Source organism: Oncorhynchus kisutch, linkage group LG24 (genome assembly GCF_002021735.2).
Source record: "Oncorhynchus kisutch isolate 150728-3 linkage group LG24, Okis_V2, whole genome shotgun sequence".
Classification (NCBI taxonomy): Eukaryota; Metazoa; Chordata; class Actinopteri; order Salmoniformes; family Salmonidae; genus Oncorhynchus; species Oncorhynchus kisutch.
The window spans coordinates 44,173,402-44,198,401 of record NC_034197.2 but is presented as its reverse complement, the minus strand read 5'-3'; the positions used below and the strand labels follow the sequence as shown (position 1 = coordinate 44,198,401).

Below are 25,000 nucleotides of genomic sequence, written 5' to 3'. Positions count from 1 at the left end.
GTAGTGACTGGTTATAGTTATAGTAGTGGTAGTGACTGGTTATAGTTATAGTAGTGGTAGTGACTGGTTATAGTTATAGTAGTGGTAGTGACTGGTTATAGTTATAGTAGTGGTAGTGACTGGTTATAGTTATAGTAGTGGTAGTGACTGGTTATAGTTATAGTAGTGGTAGTGACTGGTTATAGTTATAGTAGTGGTAGTGACTGGTTATAGTTATAGTAGTGGTAGTGACTGGTTATAGTAGTGACTGGTTATAGTTATAGTAGTGGTAGTGACTGGTTATAGTAATGGTAGTGACTGGTTATAGTTATAGTAGTGGTAGTGACTGGTTATAGTTATAGTAGTGGTAGTGACTGGTTATAGTTATAGTAGTGGTAGTGACTGGTTATAGTAGTGACTGGTTATAGTTATAGTAGTGGTAGTGACTGGTTATAGTAATGGTAGCTACTGGTTATAGTAATGGTAGTGACTGGTTATAGTTATAGTAGTGGTAGTGACTGGTTATAGTAGTGGTAGCTACTGGTTATAGTAATGGTAGTGACTGGTTATAGTTATAGTAGTGGTAGTGACTGGTTATAGTTATAGTAGTGGTAGTGACTGGTTATAGTTATAGTAGTGGTAGTGACTGGTTATAGTTATAGTAGTGGTAGTGACTGGTTATAGTTATAGTAGTGGTAGTGACTGGTTATAGTTATAGTAGTGGTAGTGACTGGTTATAGTTATAGTAGTGGTAGTGACTGGTTATAGTTATAGTAGTGGTAGTGACTGGTTATAGTTATAGTAGTGGTAGTGACTGGTTATAGTTATAGTAGTGGTAGTGACTGGTTATAGTAGTGACTGGTTATAGTTATAGTAGTGGTAGTGACTGGTTATAGTAATGGTAGCTACTGGTTATAGTAATGGTAGTGACTGGTTATAGTTATAGTAGTGGTAGTGACTGGTTATAGTAGTGGTAGCTACTGGTTATAGTAATGGTAGTGACTGGTTATAGTTATAGTAGTGGTAGTGACTGGTTATAGTTATAGTAGTGGTAGTGACTGGTTATAGTTATAGTAGTGGTAGTGACTGGTTATAGTTATAGTAGTGGTAGTGACTGGTTATAGTTATAGTAGTGGTAGTGACTGGTTATAGTTATAGTAGTGGTAGTGACTGGTTATAGTTATAGTAGTGGTAGTGACTGGTTATAGTTATAGTAGTGGTAGTGACTGGTTATAGTTGTAGTAGTGGTAGTGACTGGTTATAGTTATAGTAGTGGTAGTGACTGGTTATAGTTATAGTAATGGTAGTGACTGGTTATAGTTATAGTAGTGGTAGTGACTGGTTATAGTAGTGACTGGTTATAGTTATAGTAGTGGTAGTGACTGGTTATAGTAATGGTAGTGACTGGTTATAGTTATAGTAGTGGTAGTGACTGGTTATAGTAGTGACTGGTTATAGTTATAGTAGTGGTAGTGACTGGTTATAGTAATGGTAGTGACTGGTTATAGTTATAGTAGTGGTAGTGACTGGTTATAGTAGTGGTAGTGACTGGTTATAGTAGTGGTAGTGACTGGTTATAGTAATGGTAGTGACTGGTTATAGTAGTGGTAGTGACTGGCTATAGTAGTGGTAGTGACTGGTTATAGTAGTGGTAGTGACTGGTTATAGTAGTGGTAGTGACTGGTTATAGTAATTGTAGTGACTGGTTATAGTTATAGTAGTGACTGGTTATAGTTATAGTAGTGGTAGCTACTGGTTATAGTAATGGTAGTGACTGGTTATAGTAGTGGTAGTGACTGGTTATAGTAGTGGTAGCTACTGGTTATAGTAGTGGTAGTGACTGGTTATAGTAGTGGTAGTGACTGGTTATAGTTATAGTAGTGGTAGTGACTGGGTACTGTAATGGTTGTGACTGGTTATAATTGTGGTAGTGACTGGTTATAGTTGTGGTAGTAACTGGTTACTGTAATGGCTTTGACTGGTTATAGTTGTGGTAGTGACTGGTTATAGTTGTGGTAGTAACTGGTTATAGTTGTGGTAGTGACTGGTTACTGTAATGGTTGAGACTGGTTATAGTTGTGGTAGTGACTGGTTACTGTAATGGTTGAGACTGGTTATAGTTGTGGTAGTGACTGGTTATAGTTGTGGTAGTGACTGGTTACTGTAATGGTTGTGACTGGTTATAGCTGTGGTAGTGACTCGTTATAGTTGTGGTAGTGACTGGTTATAGTTGTGGTAGTGACTGGTTATAGTAATGGGTGTGACTGGTTATAGTTGTGGTAGTGACTGGTTACTGTAATGGTTGTGACTGGTTATAGCTGTGGTAGTAACTGGTTACTGTAATGGTTGTGACTGGTTATAGTTGTGGTAGTGACTGGTTATAGTAATGGTTGTGACTGGTTATAGTTGTGGTAGTGACTGGTTATAGTTGTGGTAGTAACTGGTTACTGTAATGGTTGTGACTGGTTATAGTTATAGTAGTGGTAGTAACTGGTTACTGTAATGGTTGTGACTGGATATAGTTGTGGTAGTGACTGGTTACTGTAATGGTTGTGACTGGATATAGTTGTGGTAGTGACTGGTTATAGTAGTGGTAGTAACTGGTTACTGTAATGGTTGTGACTGGTTATAGTTATAGTAGTGGTAGTGACTGGTTACTGTAATGGTTGTGACTGGTTATAGTTGTGGTAGTGACTGGTTATAGTTGTATTTATTTCCAAGTCATCTCATTTCTATAGAGCTGCTGTTTGACACAATCACTATTTTAGTAGTTCTTCAAAGTAACAAGGCTTTATGGCTGCTGAATACCAATTATCACTTAGATTATGTAAACTACAACTCACAGTTCAGGCTGGATGTGATTTATCTCTAGAGAAACTACAACTCCCTACTACATCACAGTTCAGGCTGGATCTGATTTATTTCTAAAGAAACTACAACTCCCTACTGCATCAAACACTCCAGGCTGGATGTGATTTATCTCTTGAGAAACTACAACTCCCTACTGCATTACACCCTCCAGGCTGGATCTGATTTATCTCTAGAGAAACTACAACTCCCTACTGCATTACACCCTTCAGTCTGGATCTGATTTATCTTTAGAGAAACTACAACTCCCTACTGCATTACCCCCTCCAGGCTGGATCTGATTTATCTCTAGAGAAACTACAACTCCCTACTGCATTACCCCCTCCAGGCTGGATCTGATTTATCTCTAGAGAAACTACAACTCCCTACTGCATTACCCCCTCCAGGCTGGATCTGATTTATCTCTAGAGAAACTACAACTCCCTACTGCATTACCCCCTTCAGTCTGGATCTGATTTATCTCTAGAGAAACTACAACTCCCTACTGCATTACCCCCTCCAGGCTGGATCTGATTTATCTCTAGAGAAACTACAACTCCCTACTGCATTACCCCCTTCAGTCTGGATCTGATTTATCTCTAGAGAAACTACAACTCCCTACTGCATTACACCCTTCAGTCTGGATCTGATTTATCTCTAGAGAAACTACAACTCCCTACTGCATTACACCCTTCAGTCTGGATCTGATTTATCTCTAGAGAAACTACAACTCCCTACTGCATTACACCCTTCAGTCTGGATCTGATTTATCTCTAGAGAAACTACAACTCCCTACTGCATTACCCCCTCCAGGCTGGATCTGATTTATCTCTAGAGAAACTACAACTCCCTACTGCATTACCCCCTCCAGGCTGGATCTGATTTATCTCTAGAGAAACTACAACTCCCTACTGCATTACCCCCTTCAGTCTGGATCTGATTTATCTCTAGAGAAACTACAACTCCCTACTGCATTACCCCCTCCAGGCTGGATCTGATTTATCTCTAGAGAAACTACAACTCCCTACTGCATTACCCCCTCCAGGCTGGATCTGATTTATCTCTAGAGAAACTACAACTCCCTACTGCATTACCCCCTCCAGGCTGGATCTGATTTATCTCTAGATAAATAATAAATACATTTGCAAAAATGTCTTAACCTGTTTTTGCTTTGTCATTATGGGATAGTGTGTGTAGATTGATTCACATTTTATTTTTAATCCATTTTAGAACAAGGCTGTAACGTAACAAAATGTAGAATATGTGAAAGGGAGCGAATAGTTTCCGAATGCTCTGTATCCTGTTGACCAGTCACTTTATCCCTACCTACATGTACATATTTATCTCAATTACCTCGTAATTACCCAAAACATCACTGCTCTAGAGGAGATCTGCATGGAGGAATGGGCCAAAATACCAGCAACAGTGTGTGAAAACCTTGTGAAGACTTACAGAAAACGTTTGACCTCTGTCATTGCCAACAAAGGGTATATAACAAAGTATTGAGATAAACTTTTGTTATTGACCAAATACTTATTTTCCACCATAATTTGCAAATAAATTCATTAAAAATCCTACAATGTGATTTTCTTGATTTTTTCTTCTCATTTTGTCTGTCATAGTTGAAGTGTTACCTATGATGAAAATTACAGGCCTCTCTCATCTTTTTAAGTGGGAGAACTGACCAAATACTTTTTTGCCCCACTGTATCTCAATTACCTAGTAGTCCCTGCTCATGTATTTGGTACTGGTACCCTGTGTTTTGAAGTTATCGTTACTCAATGTGTATTCCTTGTGTTATTATTTTTTAATTTGTTCTATTCTTTTTGTTTTGTTTTACGAAGCATGTGACGAATAAAGTTAGATTCCCCCCCCCCCACTTAGGATCTCACTTGGTGAAGGCCACAGGAGTGACAATGGAAGACTGCAATAGCCATGTCTCTATCACTAACAAATACAGTCTTGGCTGGTAACTTTACAATTCACTCAAAAGACAAGGCATTCTGGGAAATATGCAAACGAGGCTTTACACTAAACAGTGTGTTAATTGAACACTGAAAAGCAGGGGTGTCCGGAAGGCCGCACTGAAAATGTGTTATATTTCTACTGAAAAGTGCGGACCCATATAGACACTTGTGTTAAATGTAACACTGTCGGTCTTGATTCGATTGAGCGAAATGTAACCAATAGAATTGTTGTAAAATGGCAAACCCCCCCCCCCCAAATGGGCTGCCTCCCAGCAGATATCTCACTCTGTGTCTTACCTCCAGAGGCAGAGCTGAAACTGCCCCAGCTGAGGGAGTTACCCCTGGGGGGGCATCAGATGGATGGTGCCCAGGGATTACTGCCCCTCCCTGCCCTTTACCAGCCTGCTGCTGCCACCTCTACTGCCCTCACCAAGGCCGGGGCAACTAACACACAACAGCCTGAGGTGGCCAACGACAGTGAGTCTTAACTCTCTCTATCTCACTCTTAATATATTTATTCAATCAATTCATTATCGGCATGGGAAACATGTGTTTACAAAGCAAGTGGAATACATTTAAAATGGGTTAAATTGAGATGTAGTGTCATTGGCCTACACACAATACCCCATAATTTCAAAGTGGAATAATTATCTGGGAGGCTCTCCAATGCCTTGCGAAGAAGGGCATCTATTGGTATATGGGTATAAATAAATTAAGAAACAGACATTTGAATATCCCTTTGAGCATGGTGAAGTTATTAATTACACTTTGGATGCTGTATCAATACACTCAGTAACTACAAAGCTTCCAATTGGCTCATTCATCCCCCTCCTCTCCCCTGTAACTATTCCCCAGGACGTTGCTGTGAAAGAGAATATGTTCTCAGTCAACTTACTTGGTAAAATAAATAAATAAATAAATAAATAAATAATACAAAGATGTAGGCGTCCTTCCTGCAGTCCTCATGCCTCCTTGCAGCATGTAGGCGTCCTTCCTGCAGTCCTCATGCATCCTTGCAGCATGTAGGCGTCCTTCCTGCAGTCCTCATGCCTCCTTGCAGCATGTAGGCGTCCTTCCTGCAGTCCTCATGCCTCCTTGCAGCATGCCTAAGGTACGTTCACGCAGATGAGCAGGAACCCTGGGCATCTTTCTTTTAGTGGTTTTCCAGAGTCAGTAGAAAGGCATCTTTAGTGTCCTAAGTTTTCATAACTGTGACCTTAATTGCCTACAGTCTGTAAGCTGTCAGTGTTTTAACGGCCGTTCCACAGGTCCATGTTCATTAATTAATTGTTTATGGTTCATTAAACAAGCATAGAAAACAGTGTTTAAACCTTTTACAATGATTTGGATTTTTACAGAGTTTATATCAATCGATAAATCTATCAATACATCAATCCGTCAGTCAATACATACATCAACACATCTATCAATACATCAGTCTATCAATGCGTCAGTCAATTAATCTATCAATGATTCAAGAAATACATCAATCAATACATACATCAACACATCTATCAATACATACATCAATCAATACATACATCAATACATACATCAATCAATACATACATCAACACATCTATCAATAACATCAATCAATACATACATCAATCAATACATCTATCAATAACATCAATCAATACATACATCAATCAATACATCAACACATCTATCAATAACATCAATCAATACATAAATATGTCAATAAATACATCAATCAACCAATACATCTATCAATACATTAATCAACCAATACATCTATTAATACATCAATTCATCAATCTCTCCCACCTCCAGCTCTGATCCTGAGGTCCCCATACCTCTCTGGAGTCCATCCTGTCCACTCTGTCTCCTTCTAATGTTCTCTCTCTTCTCTCCAGCTCTGATCCTGAGGAAACTGGGTCCCCATACCTCCCTGGAGTCCATCCTGTCCACTCTGTCTCCCTTCGCTACTCTGTCTCCTTCTAATGTTCTCTCTCTTCTCTCCAGCTCTGATCCTGAGGAACCTGGGTCCCCATACCTCCCTGGAGTCCATCCTGTCCACTCTGTCTCCCTTCGCTACTCTGTCTCCTTCTAATGTTCGACTGATCAAAGATAAGCAGACACAACTCAACCGGGGCTTCGCTTTCCTACAGCTGTCTACTATAGTGGTGAGGAGATACATACAGCTGTAGTGGTGGGGAGATACCTACAGCTGTCTACTATAGTGGTGGGGAGATACCTACAGCTGTCTACTATAGTGCTGAGGAGATACATACAGCTGTCTACTATAGTGGTGAGGAGATACCTACAGCTGTCTACTATAGTGCTGAGGAGATACATACAGCTGTCTACTATAGTGGTGAGGAGATACCTACAGCTGTCTACTATAGTGGTGAGGAGATACCTACAGCTGTAGTGGTGGGGAGACACCTACAGCTGTCTACTATAGTGGTGAGGAGATACCTACAGATGTCTACTATAGTGCTGAGGAGATACATACAGCTGTCTACTATAGTGGTGAGGAGATACCTACAGCTGTCTACTATAGTGGTGGGGTGATACCTACAGCTGTCTACTGTAGTGGTTTTGAGATACCTACAGCTGTAGTGGTGGGGAGACACCTACAGCTGTCTACTGTAGTGGTTTGGAGATACCTACAGCTGTAGTGGTGGGGAGATACATACAGCTGTAGTGGTGGGGAGATACCTACAGCTGTAGTGGTGGGGAGATACATACAGCTGTAGTGGTGGGGAGATACCTACAGCTGTAGTGGTGGGGAGATACCTACAGCTGTCTACTATAGTGGTGAGGAGATACCTACAGCTGTCTACTATAGTGGTGAGGAGATACATACAGCTGTCTACTATAGTGGTGAGGAGATACATACAGCTGTCTACTATAGTGGTGAGGAGATACCTACAGCTGTAGTGGTGGGGAGATACCTACAGCTGTCTACTATAGTGGTGGGGAGATACTAACAACTCTACTATAGTGGTGAGGAGATACCTACAGCTGTAGTTGTCGGGAGATACCTACAGCTGTCTACTATAGTGGTGAGGAGATACCTATAGCTGTAGTTGTGGGGAGATATCTACAGCTGTCTACTATAGTGGTGAGGAGATACCTACAGCTGTAGTGGTGGGGAGATACCTACAGCTGTCTACTATAGTGGTGAGGAGATACCTACAGCTGTCTACTATAGTGGTGAGGAGATACCTACAGATGTCTACTATAGTGCTGAGGAGATACCTACAGCTGTCTACTATAGTGGTGAGGAGATACCTACAGCTGTAGTGGTGGGGAGATACCTACAGCTGTCTACTATAGTGGTGAGGAGATACCTACAGCTGTCTACTATAGTGGTGAGGAGATACCTACAGATGTCTACTATAGTGCTGAGGAGATACCTACAGCTGTCTACTATAGTGGTGAGGAGATACCTACAGCTGTAGTGGTGGGGAGATACCTACAGCTGTCTACTATAGTGGTGAGGAGATACCTACAGCTGTCTACTATAGTGGTGAGGAGATACCTACAGATGTCTACTATAGTGCTGAGGAGATACCTACAGCTGTCTACTATAGTGGTGAGGAGATACCTACAGCTGTAGTGGTGGGGAGATACCTACAGCTGTCTACTATAGTGGTGAGGAGATACCTACAGATGTCTACTATAGTGCTGAGGAGATACCTACAGCTGTCTACTATAGTGGTGAGGAGATACCTACAGCTGTAGTGGTGGGGAGATACCTACAGCTGTCTACTATAGTGGTGAGGAGATACCTACAGCTGTCTACTATAGTGGTGAGGAGATACCTACAGATGTCTACTATAGTGCTGAGGAGATACCTACAGCTGTCTACTATAGTGGTGAGGAGATACCTACAGCTGTAGTGGTGGGGAGATACCTACAGCTGTCTACTATAGTGGTGAGGAGATACCTACAGCTGTCTACTATAGTGGTGAGGAGATACCTACAGCTGTAGTGGTGGGGAGATACCTACAGCTGTCTACTATAGTGGTGAGGAGATACCTACAGATGTCTACTATAGTGGTGAGGAGATACCTACAGCTGTCTACTATAGTGGTGAGGAGATACCTACAGCTGTCTACTATAGTGGTGAGGAGATACCTACAGCTGTAGTGGTGGGGAGACACCTACAGCTGTCTACTATAGTGGTGAGGAGATACCTACAGATGTCTACTATAGTGCTGAGGAGATACATACAGCTGTCTACTATAGTGCTGAGGAGATACATACAGCTGTCTACTATAGTGGTGAGGAGATACCTACAGCTGTCTACTATAGTGGTGGGGTGATACCTACAGCTGTCTACTGTAGTGGTTTTGAGATACCTACAGCTGTAGTGGTGGGGAGACACCTACAGCTGTCTACTGTAGTGGTTTGGAGATACCTACAGCTGTAGTGGTGGGGAGATACATACAGCTGTAGTGGTGGGGAGATACCTACAGCTGTAGTGGTGGGGAGATACATACAGCTGTCTACTATAGTGGTGAGGAGATACCAACAACTCTACTATAGTGGTGAGGAGATACCAACAACTCTACTATAGTGGTGAGGAGATACCTACAGCTGTAGTTGTCGGGAGATACCTACAGCTGTCTACTATAGTGGTGAGGAGATACCTATAGCTGTAGTTGTGGGGAGATATCTACAGCTGTCTACTATAGTGGTGAGGAGATACCTACAGCTGTAGTGGTGGGGAGATACCCACAGCTGTCTACTATAGTGGTGAGGAGATACCTACAGCTGTCTACTATAGTGGTGAGGAGATACATACAGCTGTCTACTATAGTGGTGAGGAGATACATACAGCTGTCTACTATAGTGGTGAGGAGATACCTACAGCTGTAGTGGTGGGGAGATACCTACAGCTGTCTACTATAGTGGTGGGGAGATACTAACAACTCTACTATAGTGGTGAGGAGATACCTACAGCTGTAGTTGTCGGGAGATACCTACAGCTGTCTACTATAGTGGTGAGGAGATACCTATAGCTGTAGTTGTGGGGAGATATCTACAGCTGTCTACTATAGTGGTGAGGAGATACCTACAGCTGTAGTGGTGGGGAGATACCTACAGCTGTCTACTATAGTGGTGAGGAGATACCTACAGCTGTCTACTATAGTGGTGAGGAGATACCTACAGATGTCTACTATAGTGCTGAGGAGATACCTACAGCTGTCTACTATAGTGGTGAGGAGATACCTACAGATGTCTACTATAGTGCTGAGGAGATACCTACAGCTGTCTACTATAGTGGTGAGGAGATACCTACAGCTGTAGTGGTGGGGAGATACCTACAGCTGTCTACTATAGTGGTGAGGAGATACCTACAGCTGTCTACTATAGTGGTGAGGAGATACCTACAGATGTCTACTATAGTGCTGAGGAGATACCTACAGCTGTCTACTATAGTGGTGAGGAGATACCTACAGCTGTAGTGGTGGGGAGATACCTACAGCTGTCTACTATAGTGGTGAGGAGATACCTACAGCTGTCTACTATAGTGGTGAGGAGATACCTACAGATGTCTACTATAGTGCTGAGGAGATACCTACAGCTGTCTACTATAGTGGTGAGGAGATACCTACAGCTGTAGTGGTGGGGAGATACCTACAGCTGTCTACTATAGTGGTGAGGAGATACCTACAGCTGTCTACTATAGTGGTGAGGAGATACCTACAGATGTCTACTATAGTGCTGAGGAGATACCTACAGCTGTCTACTATAGTGGTGAGGAGATACCTACAGCTGTAGTGGTGGGGAGATACCTACAGCTGTCTACTATAGTGGTGAGGAGATACCTACAGCTGTCTACTATAGTGGTGAGGAGATACCTACAGATGTCTACTATAGTGCTGAGGAGATACCTACAGCTGTCTACTATAGTGGTGAGGAGATACCTACAGCTGTAGTGGTGGGGAGATACCTACAGCTGTCTACTATAGTGGTGAGGAGATACCTACAGATGTCTACTATAGTGCTGAGGAGATACCTACAGCTGTCTACTATAGTGGTGAGGAGATACCTACAGCTGTAGTGGTGGGGAGATACCTACAGCTGTCTACTATAGTGGTGAGGAGATACCTACAGCTGTCTACTATAGTGGTGAGGAGATACCTACAGATGTCTACTATAGTGCTGAGGAGATACCTACAGCTGTCTACTATAGTGGTGAGGAGATACCTACAGCTGTAGTGGTGGGGAGATACCTACAGCTGTCTACTATAGTGGTGAGGAGATACCTACAGCTGTCTACTATAGTGGTGAGGAGATACCTACAGCTGTAGTGGTGGGGAGATACCTACAGCTGTCTACTATAGTGGTGAGGAGATACCTACAGATGTCTACTATAGTGGTGAGGAGATACCTACAGCTGTCTACTATAGTGGTGAGGAGATACCTACAGCTGTAGTGGTGGGGAGACACCTACAGCTGTCTACTATAGTGGTGAGGAGATACCTACAGATGTCTACTATAGTGCTGAGGAGATACATACAGCTGTCTACTATAGTGGTGAGGAGATACCTACAGCTGTCTACCATAGTGGTGGGGAGATACCTACCGCTGTCTACTGTAGTGGTTTTGAGATACCTACAGCTGTAGTGGTGGGGAGATACCTACAGCTGTCTACTGTAGTGGTTTTGAGATACCTACAGCTGTAGTGGTGGGGAGATACCTACAGCTGACTACTGTAGTGGTTTTGAGATACCTACAGCTGTAGTGGTGGGGAGATACATACAGCTGTAGTGGTGGGGAGATACCTACAGCTGTAGTGGTGGGGAGATACATACAGCTGTAGTGGTGGGGAGATACATACAGCTGTAGTGGTGGGGAGATACCTACAGCTGTAGTGGTGGGTAGATACATACAGCTGTAGTGGTGGGTAGATACATACAGCTGTAGTGGTGGGGAGATACATACAGCTGTCTACTATAGTGGTGAGGAGATACCAACAACTCTACTATAGTGGTGAGGAGATACCTATAGCTGTAGTTGTAGGGAGATATCTACAGCTGTCTACTATAGTGGTGAGGAGATACCTACAGCTGTAGTGGTGGGTAGATACCTACAGCTGTCTACTATAGTGGTGAGGAGATACCTACAGCTGTCTACTATAGTGGTGAGGAGATACCTACAGCTGTAGTGGTGGGGAGATACCTACATCTGTCTACTATAGTGGTGAGGAGATACCTACAGATGTCTACTATAGTGGTGAGGAGATACCTACAGCTGTCTACTATAGTGGTGAGGAGATACCTACAGCTGTAGTGGTGGGGAGATACCTACAGCTGTCTACTATAGTGGTGAGGAGATACCTACAGATGTCTACTATAGTGGTGAGGAGATACCTACAGCTGTCTACTATAGTGGTGAGGATATACCTACAGCTGTAGTGGTGGGGAGATACCTACAGCTGTCTACTATAGTGGTGAGGAGATACCTACAGATGTCTACTATAGTGGTGAGGAGATACCTACAGCTGTCTACTATAGTGGTGAGGAGATACCTACAGCTGTCTACTATAGTGGTGAGGAGATACCTACAGATGTCTACTATAGTGGTGAGGAGATACCTACAGCTGTCTACTATAGTGGTGAGGATATACCTACAGCTGTAGTGGTGGGGAGATACCTACAGCTGTCTACTATAGTGGTGAGGAGATACCTACAGATGTCTACTATAGTGCTGAGGAGATACCTACAGCTGTCTACTATAGTGGTGAGGAGATACCTACAGCTGTAGTGGTGGGGAGATACCTACAGCTGTCTACTATAGTGGTGAGGAGATACCTACAGCTGTCTACTATAGTGGTGAGGAGATACCTACAGCTGTAGTGGTGGGGAGATACCTACAGCTGTCTACTGTAGTGGTTTTGAGATACCTACAGCTGACTACTGTAGTGGTTTTGAGATACCTACAGCTGTAGTGGTGGGGAGATACATACAGCTGTAGTGGTGGGGAGATACCTACAGCTGTAGTGGTGGGGAGATACATACAGCTGTAGTGGTGGGGAGATACATACAGCTGTAGTGGTGGGTAGATACATACAGCTGTAGTGGTGGGGAGATACATACAGCTGTCTACTATAGTGGTGAGGAGATACCAACAACTCTACTATAGTGGTGAGGAGATACCTATAGCTGTAGGGAGATATCTACAGCTGTCTACTATAGTGGTGAGGAGATACCTACAGCTGTCTACTATAGTGGTGAGGAGATACCTACAGCTGTCTACTATAGTGGTGAGGAGATACCTACAGCTGTAGTGGTGGGGAGATACCTACATCTGTCTACTATAGTGGTGAGGAGATACCTACAGATGTCTACTATAGTGGTGAGGAGATACCTACAGCTGTCTACTATAGTGGTGAGGAGATACCTACAGCTGTAGTGGTGGGGAGATACCTACAGCTGTCTACTATAGTGGTGAGGAGATACCTACAGATGTCTACTATAGTGGTGAGGAGATACCTACAGCTGTCTACTATAGTGGTGAGGATATACCTACAGCTGTAGTGGTGGGGAGATACCTACAGCTGTCTACTATAGTGGTGAGGAGATACCTACAGATGTCTACTATAGTGGTGAGGAGATACCTACAGCTGTCTACTATAGTGGTGAGGAGATACCTACAGCTGTCTACTATAGTGGTGAGGAGATACCTACAGATGTCTACTATAGTGGTGAGGAGATACCTACAGCTGTCTACTATAGTGGTGAGGAGATACCTACAGCTGTAGTGGTGGGGAGATACCTACATATGTCTACTATAGTGGTGAGGAGATACCTACAGCTGTAGTGGTGAGGAGATACCTACAGATGTCTACTATAGTGGTGAGGAGATACCTACAGCTGTCTACTATAGTGGTGGGGAGATACCTACAAGCTGTCTACTGTAGTGATTTTGAGATACCTACAGCTTTAGTGGTGGGGAGATACCTACAGCTGTCTACTGTAGTGGTTTTGAGATACCTACAGCTGTAGTGGTGGGGAGATACATACAGCTGTAGTGTAGTGGTGGGGAGATACATACAGCTGTAGTGGTTTTGAGATACCTACAGCTGTAGTGGTGGGGAGATACCTACAGCTGTAGTGGTGGGGAGATACCTACAGCTGTAGTGGTGGGGAGATACATACAGCTGTAGTGGTGGGGAGATACATACAGCTGTAGTGTAGTGGTGGGGAGATACATACAGCTGTAGTGGTGGGGAGATACATACAGCTGTAGTGTAGTGGTGGGGAGATACATACAGCTGTAGTGGTGGGGAGATACCTACAGCTGTAGTGGTGGGGAGATACATACAGCTGTAGTGTAGTGGTGGGGAGATACATACAGCTGTAGTGGTGGGGAGATACATACAGCTGTAGTGGTGGGGAGATACATACAGCTGTAGTGGTGGGGAGATACATACAGCTGTAGTGGTGGGGAGATACATACAGCTGTAGTGGTGGGGAGATACATACAGCTGTAGTGGTGGGGAGATACATACAGCTGTAGTGGTGGGGAGATACATACAGCTGTAGTGGTGGGGAGATACATACAGCTGTAGTGGTGGGGAGATACCTACAGCTGTAGTGTAGTGGTGGGGAGATACATACAGCTTGTAGTGGTGGGGAGATACATACAGCTGTAGTGGTGGGGAGATACATACAGCTGTAGTGTAGTGTTGGGGAGATACATACAGCTGTAGTGTAGTGGTGGGGAGATACATACAGCTGTAGTGTAGTGGTGGGGAGATACATACAGCTGTAGTGTAGTGGTGGGGAGATACATACAGCTGTAGTGTAGTGGTGGGGAGATACATACAGCTGTAGTGTAGTGGTGGGGAGATACATACATTTGTAGTGTAGTGGTGGGGAGATACATACAGCTGTAGTGTAGTGGTGGGGAGATACATACAGCTGTAGTGTAGTGGTGGGGAGATACATACAGCTGTAGTGGTGGGGAGATACATACAGCTGTAGTGGTGGGGAGATACATACTGCTGTAGTGTAGTGGTGGGGAGATACATACAGCTGTAGTGTAGTGGTGGGGAGATACATACAGCTGTAGTGGTGGGGAGATACCTACAGCTGTAGTGGTGGGGAGATACCTACAGCTGTCTACTATAGTGGTGAGGAGATACCTACAGCTGTAGTGGTGGGGAGATACCTACATATGTCTACTATAGTGGTGAGGAGATACCTACAGCTGTCTACTATAGTGGTGAGGAGATACCTACAGCTGTAGTGGTGGGGAGATACCTACAGCTGTCTACTATAGTGGTGAGGAGATACCTACAGATGTCTACTATAGTGCTGAGGAGATACATACAGCTGTCTACTATAGTGGTGAGGAGATACCTACAGCTGTCTACTATAGTGGTGGGGAGATACCTACAGCTGTCTACTGTAGTGATTTTGAGATACCTACAGCTGTAGTGATGGGGAGATACCTACAGCTGTAGTGTAGTGGTTTTGAGATACCTACAGCTGTAGTGGTGGGGAGATACGTACAGCTGTAGTGTAGTGGTGGGGAGATACATACAGCTGTAGTGGTGGGGAGATACGTACAGCTGTAGTGTAGTGGTGGGGAGATACATACAGCTGTAGTGGTGGGGAGATACGTACAGCTGTAGTGTAGTGGTGGGGAGATACATACAGCTGTAGTTGTTTTGAGATACCTACAGCTGTAGTGGTGGGGAGATACCTACAGCTGTAGTGGTGGGGAGATACCTACAGCTGTAGTGGTGGGGAGATACCTACAGCTGTAGTGGTGGGGAGATACATACAGCTGTAGTGTAGTGGTGGGGAGATACATACAGCTGTAGTGGTGGGGAGATGCATACAGCTGTAGTGGTGGGGAGATACATACAGCTGTAGTGGTGGGGAGATACATACAGCTGTAGTGGTGGGGAGATACATACAGCTGTAGTGGTGGGGAGATACATACAGCTGTAGTGGTGGGAAGATACATACAGCTGTAGTGGTGGGGAGATACCTACAGCTGTAGTGTAGTGGTGGGGAGATACATACAGCTGTAGTGGTGGGGAGATACCTACAGCTGTAGTGTAGTGGTGGAGCGATACCTACAGCTGTAGTGTAGTGGTGGGGAGATACCTACAGCTGTAGTGTAGTGGTGGGGAGATACATACAGCTGTAGTGTAGTGGTGGGGAGATACATACAGCTGTAGTGGTGGGGAGATACATACAGCTGTAGTGTAGTGGTGGGGAGATACATACAGCTGTAGTGGTGGGGAGATACATACAGCTGTAGTGTAGTGGTGGGGAGATACATACAGCTGTAGTGTAGTGGTGGGGAGATACATACAGCTGTAGTGTAGTGGTGGGGAGATACATACAGCTGTAGTGTAGTGGTGGGGAGATACATACAGCTGTAGTGTCGTGGTGGGGAGATACATACAGCTGTAGTGTAGTGGTGGGGAGATACATACAGATGTAGTGTAGTGGTGGGGAGATACATACAGCTGTAGTGGTGGGGAGATACCTACAGCTGTAGTGGTGGGGAGATACATACAGCTGTAGTGTAGTGGTGGGGAGATACATACAGCTGTAGTGTAGTGGTGGGGAGATACATACAGCTGTAGTGTAGTGGTGGGGAGATACATACAGCTGTAGTGTAGTGGTGGGGAGATACATACAGCTGTAGTGTAGTGGTGGGGAGATACATACAGCTGTAGTGTAGTGGTGGGGAGATACATACAGCTGTAGTGTAGTGGTGGGGAGATACATACAGCTGTAGTGTAGTGGTGGGGAGATACATACAGCTGTAGTGTAGTCGTGGGGAGATACATACAGCTGTAGTGTAGTGGTGGGGAGATACATACAGCTGTAGTGTAGTGGTGGGGAGATACATACAGCTGTAGTTATGGTGGGGAGATACCTACAGCTGTAGTGGTGGGGAGATACCTACAGCTGTAGTGGTGGGGAGATACATACAGCTGTAGTGGTGGGGAGATACATACAGCTGTAGTGGTGGGGAGATACCTACAGCTGTAGTGGTGGGGAGATACATACAGCTGTAGTGAGTGGTGGGGAGATACCTACAGCTGTAGTGGGTTGGGGAGATACATACAGCTGTAGTGGTGGGGAGATACATACAGCTGTCTACTGTAGTAATTGTTTGACACTGTGTTTGTGTGTCTGCGTTCGTCCGTGTGTTGCAGGAAGCATCTCAACTGCTCCAGATCCTGCAGGCCTTACAGCCAACTCTCTCTATAAACGGGAAGGCCATCTCTGTCGAGTTCGCCAAAGGATCCAAACGGTACAGAGAGAAACACAGAGAGAAACACAGAGAGAAACACAGAGAGACACACAGAAAGACACACAGAGAGACACACAGAGAGACACAGAGAGACACACAGAGAGACACACAGAGAGACACACAGAGAGACACACAGAGAGACACACACAGAGACACACTCCCTTGATTTGAAAAAAAAAAAAAGATTTGATTTGATTTGACATACACAGTTGAATCCTCAGTTCTCCATTGAGTTTGGAGTCCAGGACTATGTTTAATCGTTAGTCTGTGTCGGGGAAACCAGCCTATATTGTTATAGTTTTTTAAAGAAAGAATATGTTTTGTGCTTATGTTTCTCCCTTCCTCTCTCCCCCTTCCTCCCTCCCTCCCTCATTCCCCCTTCCTCTCTCCCCCCTCCCTCTCTCCTCCCTCCCTCCCTCTCTCTCTCTCCCTTCCTCCCTCCCTCTCTCCCTCTTCCCTCCCTCCCTAATCTCCCCCCTCCCTCTCTCTCTATCCCTCCCTCTCCCTCCCTCTCTATCCCTCCCTCCCTCTCTAATCTCCCCATCCCTCCTCCCCTCCCTCCCTCCCTCCACTCCCTCCCTCCCTCCCTCCCTCCCTCCCTAATCTCCCCATCCTCCCTTCCTCCCTCCCTCCCTCCCTAATCTCCCCATCCTCCCTTCCTCCCTCCCTCCCTCCCACTTCCTCTCTCCCCCCTCCCTCCCTCTCTAATCTCCCCATCCCCTCCCTCCCTAATCTCCCCATCCCCTCCCTCCCTCCCTCCCTCCCTCCCTCCCTCCCTCTCTTCAGGGATGTGTTTCTGACTGATGGTAGTAGAGTGAGTGCTGCTACAGCTGCCAGTACAGCCATCGCTGCTGCCCAGTGGTCTGTTACCCAGGTAACCATTCTAATAATATATAATATATAACCAGTACAGCCATCGCTGCTGCCCAGTGGTCTGTTACCCCAGGTAACCATTCTAATAATATATAATATATAACCAGTACAGCCATCGCTGCTGCCCAGTGGTCTGTTACCCAGGTAACCATTCTAATAATATATAATATATAACCAGTACAGCCATCGCTGCTGCCCAGTGGTCTGTTACCCAGGTAACCATTCTAATAATATATAATATATAACCAGTACAGCCATCGCTGCTGCCCAGTGGTCTGTTACCCAGGTAACCATTCTAATAATATATAATATATAACCAGTACAGCCATCGCTGCTGCCCAGTGGTCTGTTACCCAGGTAACCATTCTAATAATATATAATATATAACCAGTACAGCCATCGCTGCTGCCCAGTGGTCTGTTACCCAGGTAACCATTCTAATAATATATAATATATAACCAGTACAGCCATCGCTGCTGCCCAGTGGTCTGTTACCCAGGTAACCATTCTAATAATATATAATATATAACCAGTACAGCCATCGCTGCTGCCCAGTGGTCTGTTACCCAGGTAACCATTCTAATAATATATAATATATAACCAGTACAGCCATCGCTGCTGCCCAGTGGTCTGTTACCCAGGTAACCATTCTTATAATATATAACCAGTACAGCCATCGCTGCTGCCCAGTGGTCTGTTACCCAGGTAACCATTCTAATAATATATAATATATAACCAGTACAGCCATCGCTGCTGCCCAGTGGTCTGTTACCCAGGTAACCATTCTAATAATATATAATATATAACCAGTACAGCCATCGCTGCTGCCCAGTGGTCTGTTACCCAGGTAACCATTCTAATAATATATAATATATAACCAGTACAGCCATCGCTGCTGCCCAGTGGTCTGTTACCCAGGTAACCATTCTAATAATATATAATATATAACCAGTACAGCCATCGCTGCTGCCCAGTGGTCTGTTACCCAGGTAACCATTCTAATAATATATAATATATAACCAGTACAGCCATCGCTGCTGCCCAGTGGTCTGTTACCCAGGTAACCATTCTAATAATATATAATATATAACCAGTACAGCCATCGCTGCTGCCCAGTGGTCTGTTACCCAGGTAACCATTCTAATAATATATAATATATAACCAGTACAGCCATCGCTGCTGCCCAGTGGTCTGTTACCCAGGTAACCATTCTAATAATATATAATATATAACCAGTACAGCCATCGCTGCTGCCCAGTGGTCTGTTACCCAGGTAACCATTCTAATAATATATAATATATAACCAGTACAGCCATCGCTGCTGCCCAGTGGTCTGTTACCCAGGTAACCATTCTAATAATATATAATATATAACCAGTACAGCCATCGCTGCTGCCCAGTGGTCTGTTACCCAGGTAACCATTCTAATAATATATAATATATAACCAGTACAGCCATCGCTGCTGCCCAGTGGTCTGTTACCCAGGTAACCATTCTAATAATATATAATATATAACCAGTACAGCCATCGCTGCTGCCCAGTGGTCTGTTACCCAGGTAACCATTCTAATAATATATAATATATAACCAGTACAGCCATCGCTGCTGCCCAGTGGTCTGTTACCCAGGTAACCATTCTAATAATATATAATATATAACCAGTACAGCCATCGCTGCTGCCCAGTGGTCTGTTACCCAGGTAACCATTCTAATAATATATAATATATAACCAGTACAGCCATCGCTGCTGCCCAGTGGTCTGTTACCCAGGTAACCATTCTAATAATATATAATATATAACCAGTACAGCCATCGCTGCTGCCCAGTGGTCTGTTACCCAGGTAACCATTCTAATAATATATAATATATAACCAGTACAGCCATCGCTGCTGCCCAGTGGTCTGTTACCCAGGTAACCATTCTAATAATATATAATATATAACCAGTACAGCCATCGCTGCTGCCCAGTGGTCTGTTACCCAGGTAACCATTCTAATAATATATAATATATAACCAGTACAGCCATCGCTGCTGCCCAGTGGTCTGTTACCCAGGTAACCATTCTAATAATATATAATATATAACCAGTACAGCCATCGCTGCTGCCCAGTGGTCTGTTACCCAGGTAACCATTCTAATAATATATAATATATAACCAGTACAGCCATCGCTGCTGCCCAGTGGTCTGTTACCCAGGTAACCATTCTAATAATATATAATATATAACCAGTACAGCCATCGCTGCTGCCCAGTGGTCTGTTACCCAGGTAACCATTCTAATAATATATAATATATAACCAGTACAGCCATCGCTGCTGCCCAGTGGTCTGTTACCCAGGTAACCATTCTAATAATATATAATATATAACCAGTACAGCCATCGCTGCTGCCCAGTGGTCTGTTACCCAGGTAACCATTCTAATAATATATAATATATAACCAGTACAGCCATCGCTGCTGCCCAGTGGTCTGTTACCCAGGTAACCATTCTAATAATATATAATATATAACCAGTACAGCCATCGCTGCTGCCCAGTGGTCTGTTACCCAGGTAACCATTCTAATAATATAATATATAACCAGTACAGCCATCGCTGCTGCCCAGTGGTCTGTTACCCAGGTAACCATTCTTATAATATATAACCAGTACAGCCATCGCTGCTGCCCAGTGGTCTGTTACCCAGGTAACCATTCTAATAATATAATATATAACCAGTACAGCCATCGCTGCTGCCCAGTGGTCTGTTACCCAGGTAACCATTCTAATAATATATAATATATAACCAGTACAGCCATCGCTGCTGCCCAGTGGTCTGTTACCCAGGTAACCATTCTAATAATATATAATATATAACCAGTACAGCCATCGCTGCTGCCCAGTGGTCTGTTACCCAGGTAACCATTCTAATAATATATAATATATAACCAGTACAGCCATCGCTGCTGCCCAGTGGTCTGTTACCCAGGTAACCATTCTAATAATATATAATATATAACCAGTACAGCCATCGCTGCTGCCCAGTGGTCTGTTACCCAGGTAACCATTCTAATAATATATAATATATAACCAGTACAGCCATCGCTGCTGCCCAGTGGTCTGTTACCCAGGTAACCATTCTAATAATATATAATATATAACCAGTACAGCCATCGCTGCTGCCCAGTGGTCTGTTACCCAGGTAACCATTCTAATAATATATAATATATAACCAGTACAGCCATCGCTGCTGCCCAGTGGTCTGTTACCCAGGTAACCATTCTAATAATATATAATATATAACCAGTACAGCCATCACTGCTGCCCAGTGGTCTGTTACCCAGGTAACCATTCTAATAATATATAATATATAACCAGTACAGCCATCGCTGCTGCCCAGTGGTCTGTTACCCAGGTAACCATTCTAATAATATATAATATATAACCAGTACAGCCATCGCTGCTGCCCAGTGGTCTGTTACCCAGGTAACCATTCTAATAATATATAATATATAACCAGTACAGCCATCGCTGCTGCCCAGTGGTCTGTTACCCAGGTAACCATTCTAATAATATATAATATATAACCAGTACAGCCATCGCTGCTGCCCAGTGGTCTGTTACCCAGGTAACCATTCTAATAATATATAATATATAACCAGTACAGCCATCGCTGCTGCCCAGTGGTCTGTTACCCAGGTAACCATTCTAATAATATATAATATATAACCAGTACAGCCATCGCTGCTGCCCAGTGGTCTGTTACCCAGGTAACCATTCTAATAATATATAATATATAACCAGTACAGCCATCGCTGCTGCCCAGTGGTCTGTTACCCAGGTAACCATTCTAATAATATATAATATATAACCAGTACAGCCATCGCTGCTGCCCAGTGGTCTGTTACCCAGGTAACCATTCTAATAATATATAATATATAACCAGTACAGCCATCGCTGCTGCCCAGTGGTCTGTTACCCAGGTAACCATTCTAATAATATATAATATATAACCAGTACAGCCATCGCTGCTGCCCAGTGGTCTGTTACCCAGGTAACCATTCTAATAATATATAATATATAACCAGTACAGCCATCGCTGCTGCCCAGTGGTCTGTTACCCAGGTAACCATTCTAATAATATATAATATATAACCAGTACAGCCATCGCTGCTGCCCAGTGGTCTGTTACCCAGGTAACCATTCTAATAATATATAATATATAACCAGTACAGCCATCGCTGCTGCCCAGTGGTCTGTTACCCAGGTAACCATTCTAATAATATATATATAACCAGTACAGCCATCGCTGCTGCCCAGTGGTCTGTTACCCAGGTAACCATTCTAATAATATATAATATATAACCAGTACAGCCATCGCTGCTGCCCAGTGGTCTGTTACCCAGGTAACCATTCTAATAATATATAATATATAACCAGTACAGCCATCGCTGCTGCCCAGTGGTCTGTTACCCAGGTAACCATTCTAATAATATATAATATATAACCAGTACAGCCATCGCTGCTGCCCAGTGGTCTGTTACCCAGGTAACCATTCTAATATAATATATAACCAGTACAGCCATCGCTGCTGCCCAGTGGTCTGTTACCCAGGTAACCATTCTAATAATATATAATATATAACCAGTACAGCCATCGCTGCTGCCCAGTGGTCTGTTACCCAGGTAACCATTCTAATAATATATAATATATAACCAGTACAGCCATCGCTGCTGCCCAGTGGTCTGTTACCCAGGTAACCATTCTAATAATATATAATATATAACCAGTACAGCCATCGCTGCTGCCCAGTGGTCTGTTACCCAGGTAACCATTCTAATAATATATAATATATAACCAGTACAGCCATCGCTGCTGCCCAGTGGTCTGTTACCCAGGTAACCATTCTAATAATATATAATATATAACCAGTACAGCCATCGCTGCTGCCCAGTGGTCTGTTACCCAGGTAACCATTCTAATAATATATAATATATAACCAGTACAGCCATCGCTGCTGCCCAGTGGTCTGTTACCCAGGTAACCATTCTAATAATATATAATATATAACCAGTACAGCCATCGCTGCTGCCCAGTGGTCTGTTACCCAGGTAACCATTCTAATAATATATAATATATAACCAGTACAGCCATCGCTGCTGCCCAGTGGTCTGTTACCCAGGTAACCATTCTAATAATATATAATATATAACCAGTACAGCCATCGCTGCTGCCCAGTGGTCTGTTACCCAGGTAACCATTCTAATAATATATAATATATAACCAGTACAGCCATCGCTGCTGCCCAGTGGTCTGTTACCCAGGTAACCATTCTAATAATATATAATATATAACCAGTACAGCCATCGCTGCTGCCCAGTGGTCTGTTACCCAGGTAACCATTCTAATAATATATAATATATAACCAGTACAGCCATCGCTGCTGCCCAGTGGTCTGTTACCCAGGTAACCATTCTAATAATATATAATATATAACCAGTACAGCCATCGCTGCTGCCCAGTGGTCTGTTACCCAGGTAACCATTCTAATAATATATAATATATAACCAGTACAGCCATCGCTGCTGCCCAGTGGTCTGTTACCCAGGTAACCATTCTAATAATATATAATATATAACCAGTACAGCCATCGCTGCTGCCCAGTGGTCTGTTACCCAGGTAACCATTCTAATAATATATAATATATAACCAGTACAGCCATCGCTGCTGCCCAGTGGTCTGTTACCCAGGTAACCATTCTAATAATATATAATATATAACCAGTACAGCCATCGCTGCTGCCCAGTGGTCTGTTACCCAGGTAACCATTCTAATAATATATAATATATAACCAGTACAGCCATCGCTGCTGCCCAGTGGTCTGTTACCCAGGTAACCATTCTAATAATATATAATATATAACCAGTACAGCCATCGCTGCTGCCCAGTGGTCTGTTACCCAGGTAACCATTCTAATAATATATAATATATAACCAGTACAGCCATCGCTGCTGCCCAGTGGTCTGTTACCCAGGTAACCATTCTAATAATATATAATATATAACCAGTACAGCCATCGCTGCTGCCCAGTGGTCTGTTACCCAGGTAACCATTCTAATAATATATAATATATAACCAGTACAGCCATCGCTGCTGCCCAGTGGTCTGTTACCCAGGTAACCATTCTAATAATATATAATATATAACCAGTACAGCCATCGCTGCTGCCCAGTGGTCTGTTACCCAGGTAACCATTCTAATAATATATAATATATAACCAGTACAGCCATCGCTGCTGCCCAGTGGTCTGTTACCCAGGTAACCATTCTAATAATATATAATATATAACCAGTACAGCCATCGCTGCTGCCCAGTGGTCTGTTACCCAGGTAACCATTCTAATAATATAATATATAACCAGTACAGCCATCGCTGCTGCCCAGTGGTCTGTTACCCAGGTAACCATTCTAATAATATATAATATATAACCAGTACAGCCATCGCTGCTGCCCAGTGGTCTGTTACCCAGGTAACCATTCTAATAATATATAATATATAACCAGTACAGCCATCGCTGCTGCCCAGTGGTCTGTTACCCAGGTAACCATTCTAATAATATATATATATAACCAGTACAGCCATCGCTGCTGCCCAGTGGTCTGTTACCCAGGTAACCATTCTAATAATATATAACCAGTACAGCCATCGCTGCTGCCCAGTGGTCTGTTACCCAGGTAACCATTCTAATAATATATAATATATAACCAGTACAGCCATCGCTGCTGCCCAGTGGTCTGTTACCCAGGTAACCATTCTAATAATATATAATATATAACCAGTACAGCCATCGCTGCTGCCCAGTGGTCTGTTACCCAGGTAACCATTCTAATAATATATAATATATAACCAGTACAGCCATCGCTGCTGCCCAGTGGTCTGTTACCCAGGTAACCATTCTAATAATATATAATATATAACCAGTACAGCCATCGCTGCTGCCCAGTGGTCTGTTACCCAGGTAACCATTCTAATAATATATAATATATAACCAGTACAGCCATCGCTGCTGCCCAGTGGTCTGTTA

At 43.6% G+C, this 25,000-nt stretch overlaps 1 protein-coding gene across 3 annotated transcripts in view; it reads left to right on the top strand.

Moving 5' to 3' along the window:
* rbm10 (RNA binding motif protein 10) overlaps positions 1-25,000 on the top strand; it is a 77,393-nt gene that overhangs the window by 18,711 nt on the left and 33,682 nt on the right. For all 3 annotated transcript variants that reach the window (XM_031803877.1, XM_031803876.1, XM_031803878.1), the window contains 4 exons: positions 5,097-5,270; positions 6,783-6,943; positions 16,969-17,066; positions 17,853-17,940. In XM_031803877.1, the coding sequence (XP_031659737.1) occupies positions 5,097-5,270; positions 6,783-6,943; positions 16,969-17,066; positions 17,853-17,940 (521 nt within the window). The remainder of the gene's footprint in view (positions 1-5,096; positions 5,271-6,782; positions 6,944-16,968; positions 17,067-17,852; positions 17,941-25,000) is intronic.